Source organism: Haliotis cracherodii, unplaced genomic scaffold (assembly GCF_022045235.1).
Source record: "Haliotis cracherodii isolate W230 unplaced genomic scaffold, xgHalCrac1.p SCAF_13, whole genome shotgun sequence".
In the NCBI taxonomy this organism is placed as follows: Eukaryota; Metazoa; Mollusca; class Gastropoda; order Lepetellida; family Haliotidae; genus Haliotis; species Haliotis cracherodii.
The window spans coordinates 14,522,520-14,528,580 of record NW_027266268.1 but is presented as its reverse complement, the minus strand read 5'-3'; the positions used below and the strand labels follow the sequence as shown (position 1 = coordinate 14,528,580).

The window sequence follows — 6,061 nt, the reverse complement described above, 5'->3', positions numbered from 1 at the left end:
TTTTGATTGCAGATGCAGCTGTAATTTGATAATTAATGCTTGTGTAGATAATTAGGTCAAGGTAAAGTACGAAAAGACTATTTCATGCTCAATAGTGAAATAATTGATACGTTTGATCACTGTTTTAATTAAACGATCAAAATATGCTGTTAGTTCCAAGGACGAGGACTATCACCAAGTCCTTTGTTCGGTCGTGTCATACCATAATATTTTAAGAGATGATACTTATTGTTAACCTGCCTGGTACTCAGCATTAATGGAATGAAGATGTATACTGTGTCTGCGTGGGGTATCCATGTCAAACTGCGGCATGAGATCTCAGTGGGCTAGCACCACAAGACCGGCATTAGTCCGTGCTAATATTTTTATTATCATTATCATGTTGCGCCGTCTGATTCAGTAGTCAACAAGAATACACAAAAAAAACCAATCAACTTTAGTGCCTTGGCTCGTTTAAAATACGTCCGCGTTAGTAATTCACAGTGTACAGATTAATGGGTACGGCGGGGCTATGTTCTACCTCCCATTCTCTTTATAGATAATGTTCAGAAAATATCTATTGCATGGAATTCACACAGGGGGTGTACACATATACATGAAAGATTTTCCCATATTTTAACTGAAAAAATATGGTGTGACAAGCTGACATTTCTGTCAGTGTCATACACCAAACTGACCTCTCATGCGCATTGGCGATTTCAGCACTCGCTGAACCACTATTCCGCATCTCACTCACGTGACCGTTGTGACAAGATACGACAGTTGGATGCTATATAAACCTACATCAGGCGATTAAAAGACAGATACGGGATCAACGAGACTGACCAGCAACATCTGGCTCTTCATGCTCTGAAGTATACACCTCTTCCTGCTTTGACGATTAGACTGGTTCAAAATGAAGATCCACAATCTGACCGTAGTTTTAGCCGTGGTTCTACTTGCCATCAAACTCAACAGAGCGACAGGTCAGTTGAAATTAGGTTTTACTTTTTCTGTGTTACTTAAAATGGGTTATAGTCGTTGAGTTTAGTCATCTGAACTTAAACTGCCGGGGAAAAGAAGGTATACAATTATGCATGATGGTGGCTAAAATGAAACAAACAAGAAATGGTTATTCGATGGTGATGCATTTGATAACGTTTGTAATTTTAGGGTCAAATCCAACGTCTATAATTTCTTTTACGGCACTTTAGTTTTTCAATCTCCGTCATTAACGTATTTATTCCTTTTCTCCAAGTGCATGAATCAATATTTACATTTGCATTCATGGGCAAAGAAGACGTGACGTGGCCCGAGCCATGTTATTATAACCCGGCCGTGGGTCTAGATCCCGTATTTGCTACGATTATGATCCTTGAACTGTTATTGGGATGGTGGGGTTCGCTCGTCACACAAGGCCCGGGTTCGATTCCCCAAATGGATGAGGCCCATTTCCGGTGTCCCCCGCCGTAATATTGCTGGAATATTACTAAAATACTCACCATTGATCTGTTAGTAGCAGACAATCCAGTGAGTGAGATCATGAGTATCGATCCACACAATTGAGATACCATGACATGCATCAACCATAGTTGTCAGGAGAGATAGTGATGAGCTAAGAGTTTACGAGATTAAAACTTAAACTTATTAAACCTATCGAGAAGCTATGTTCTCTTCAAACACGCGATGTATTTAACTGTCAAAACCTGTTTTTTAATATTACAGGGGTGATTTCGGTTTAACGCCGCCTTGAAGAGTATCCCAGTTACATCTCGGCGTTTCAATACTACAACGCAGAAAGCATTTATAATATGCATGGATACATATATTGTATATTTAGTCTTTTGGCGTCTCTTATTAATTTATATGAGTGGCGCTACACCACATCTATGTATTTATTACTATTTTATGTATTTATATCATGATGTGATGCGGTGAGAGGTAAATACAATATTCGTATCTACAAAACCGTCACTTTCTGTATCACTTTCCTCTTACCGTTCAAAGCCGGCCTCGGGGGCACAGGTGGCCCAGTCGACTAAGGCGCTGTGATTCGCTGAGCAGAGTTGCGTCCCTTGGGCACGCCAGAAACCTATGATTGTGGGTTCGAATCCCGGTTCGACCCGATTATGCTTCTAGGTTTGTCAGCACCATACCCGTGCTCGTGGGTTTCACCGAAGTGGTAAACGTCTGAGACCTGCATCACTTCGGGCTTTCCTCCCACATTAAGCTGACATAATGTTAAAAGCGGCGTTAAACCCAACTTACTCAATCAAAACAGGCCTCACACTCGACCCATTCACTATAATTTCATAGGCTGACGACGTTATACAGTAAAACGTATTCTTAACTTAAATTCCTACCACGTGGTTGCCCTAAATATTTAAAGTCAAAATATACGAGCGAATGAGTTGAAGACCGAAATGAAACGTTTTGGTGTAACGCACGAACATCATTACATGGGTATGGTCCAGGCAAAACAATGAGGATGTTATGGTGATTCGAGCCAAAGATGAGGGCCAAGGACGCAACACTGCGTTGGATTGCAGCGCGTTCGATAATTGGGGCACCCTAAATGCCTGAAAGATGTATCTATTTGATAATGTTATCGATGCGATAAGCCAATCCGATAAACTTGGCATCCCCGTCCGATAAATATGCAACCAGTCTTGCATAACGTTTAGTGGTTTATCGGTGTGTGTGTGTGTGTGTGTGCGTGAGAGCAAACATGACTTCAAATATATGAATGAAGCGGTTAACGCAGGCATTGTATTCCTACGCCGTTTCTTAGGATATTTTTGTGAATGAAAATGTCTTCAACCGACATCGTATCAAAGAGATTATTACCGTGTTTCCGTACGTAAAATGCGATAAATTGGGTGGGAGGATATGTTCTGCTACCATTATAGTTTTAATGAACGCTCGAGGCACGAGTAATGCTCTCAAAAATACGTGTATGGCCTTGATTTGTTTGGACAGTGTGCGAGGCGGGCGAGTTCCAGTGTTCGGACGGCGAGTGTATCACGGAGAGATGGCGATGTGATGGGGATGAGGATTGTCAAGGGAAGGATGACGAAGTTGGCTGCACATGTAAGTTTATCAGTACACAACAAAGTGTAAAAAAACTTAAAAGGACAAGGTGCGATATAAAGCTTTTTGTCAGATGTCAAATTTTGAAGTTGCGACAAGAGACATGTTCAGTTGGTTCAGACATGCAACAAGCCTTTTAGCTGTAACCTGCACGTTTGGGATAAACCCCTTTATGAAGTTCACAAGTATGACTAAAATATGTGCAAGTGCCGAATTTTCAAACTTCAAAGAGAATATGTAATATTGAGTAAATGATTTCTTAAAATTGTTGGGTTTTTTTAATTTTCATGTCAGAAGTAAATTGACTCCCTTTTGGGTATTCCGGGTTAGAACAGGAGCTTTGCTGATGGGAAGCGAAAGGTCAGGGAAAGTGACTTGGTTGATCGTAGAATTAACACAATTTCGAATGGGTCCTTTGGGTTTCAAGGGGTTGCAGTTATATCACAGCGTCAATTCATAATGTGTAGTGGAAGCCCACAAGTGGTGCAGTTTTTGCTGAAATCCAGATATACGGGTATACTGCCAAAAAGTTTAGAATTAATCAGGGCGCATATAAGATTCTAACCAAAGACATGGTACGCCCAAAGGAAGGCAACTGTACATGGTGAATAGCGATGCTAACTCAATGAAGGCTTTGGGGGGGGGGGGAAGTGTCGTGATGCCGACTGAACCCCTAGTTCGATATTTTACGAGCGCTTCAGTAGTGCTAATGTCATTAATATCTGCAACGCAGTTGAGTGGCGGGCGTTGACCGGCGTCTTTTTATGGTGACCTTGCTATGCGTGTGCGCTTTTACAACGTTTCAATGAAACGATGCCGATGCGCACCGTATGACTGAATGCTTCTTGTGATTAGGTTAGAGATTTAGCCGATTTCTCCTTTCCGTGTTGGAAAAGATCTCAAGTATCAAAACGCAAGTCTACGAAAAATGAGGATCTGTTGACATGCATATCACAAGGAGCCCGAATGTTTTGTCACGAATATTAAAAAGGACACTGGAATTGGACTACTGCCGTGTTAAACATTCAGTTAATCACTCAAGCTACTTCGATTTCATCAATTGTTTGATATATGGTTATGTCTACAAAACAGGTGAAAATACCTACAGAGGTACCACTAACAGGTGCGTGAAGTCAACTACCCAAATCTATTGGGAGACCTGTGAAAGGGATCGGGTGATCAGGCTCGCCGACTTTGTTGGTGCATGTCATTGTATCCCAACTGCGTAGATCGATGCTCATGATATCAATCACTTGACTGTCTGGTCCAACTTATTTACAAAGCACCGCCATATGGCTGGAATATTGCCGAGTGCGGCGTTAAACAAATAGTTGTGAAGGACTTACGAGGTTATCTCCCTTTACATTTGGCATCCACTGAAATACTCACCAGTAAAGAGTTTACTCTCGAAAATATTCATTTTCCCTCAATAGACACTTATTGATTTGTTAAATTGTTTCATTTGTAGGTAGCTGTCAGCAATATTAACTGTTTTTCTTCCTGTCAAGTGTTCTAAAACACACCATTCACAACTTAAAGGATTTATCCTTTTGCAGACACGTGTGGACCTGGTCGTTTCTCCTGCGCCAGCGGTCAATGCATCCCAGAGCACTGGCAATGTGACAATGATCAAGACTGCGAGGACGGCAGCGACGAAAACAGCACTGACGAGATACGATGTCCTGGTAGGAACACTTCACCATTTTGTCAGTTATGGTCTAGTAATTTTTTGTGTTAAAAATGGACCAATTGATGTACTACTGAGTGCAAATTCTTTATATACGAGACGTTTGTCTTTTGGGGATGGGTCCGACTTGACCTATTGGTGGAATAGGGTATTACCATGTTAATGTTTCAAAATCGTAAGGTTTTTTATTTGATTTTATGGGGGGAGGGCGATAGTGAGTGAGTGAGTTTGGTTTTACGCCGCTACTAGCAATATCACGGCGGGGGACACCAGAAATGGGGAGGAGAGAAGAGCGAGAGAAGGAAAAATATAGTGGTTTTTTTTCAAAATCATTGTCAGTACTATGTTCGGATGAAGCATGCATTTGAAGATTTGTTCTGCAAATAGTCGTCCACCTTAATCAGTTTTAGAACTACTGTTTTGTACTGAACAACTGTCAACTGTGTGTGAAGGAAACGTATCACTGAATAGGAAACTGAAATATTAAACTGCCAAGAAATATTTCAATTGACTTTTGTTGCTTGGCAATTCTTGACATCAGCTTGTTTTGTTTCAGCTGCATCCGGACAATAACCATGACACCAGCCATTACCAACAACAGATCTGACACATCGCTACAAGGATAGGCACCGCCATTGGTCATATACAACTAGTCCCCAGCTTTTGGACACGTCGTTATGTAAAATAACTACATTTTGGGAACTCGTCCGAGGACTGTTACTAGTCTTGGACTAACAGACCAGTGGCCTAGTCTATTCCTGATCCTTAACTTATTACTCATCTGTGACACCACAATGCCTCAATGTCAAATATTTAATGATTTTTATAAATAAAAAAATTAAAAAAAGAAGTGTTTGTTGTGGTTTTAAATTAGTTAATTGCTAATGTCTCCAGGATTCGAATGGGAACTGAAGTCAAAATCTGAACACCAGCCACAGCAAAACCCTAAATAATTGAACGCATATCTCAGGATGATACATTTAACCGGACTGCACAACATTCAGATTTTTATACCAGTCAGCTCTTGAAACATGGTACTTAGAATGTATTCTGTCAAGTACCTTTAGGTTCAGAAGGTACAGCAAAAGCAGCGTTAAACCAAAATCACTCAACACTTGATGGTCGTACAGAACGAATTGAGTGGGAATAGTTGTGTCCCTAGTTGGCATGCCTGAATCCAATGATTGTGGTTTTGTATCGCAAATAATGATTTTCGTTTTGTCAGCAACGTGTTTGTGCTTATGGTTCACAAAAGTAAAAGCCAACTAGCATCATCGCCTTTCCTCCCCCATTATCCTCATTGCA

The 6,061-nt window shown here is 40.9% G+C and overlaps 1 protein-coding gene across 1 annotated transcript; it reads left to right on the top strand.

The window, feature by feature from the left end:
* Positions 1-821: 821 nt before the first annotated feature.
* On the top strand, positions 822-5,551 carry LOC139458953 (very low-density lipoprotein receptor-like). Its single transcript, XM_071240389.1, has 4 exons — positions 822-965; positions 2,959-3,069; positions 4,626-4,754; positions 5,313-5,551. The coding sequence occupies exons 1-4, from the start codon at positions 896-898 to the stop codon at positions 5,327-5,329; spliced, it is 327 nt and encodes a 108-aa protein (XP_071096490.1). The 5' UTR covers positions 822-895; the 3' UTR covers positions 5,330-5,551.
* The last annotated feature ends 510 nt before the right edge of the window (positions 5,552-6,061 follow it).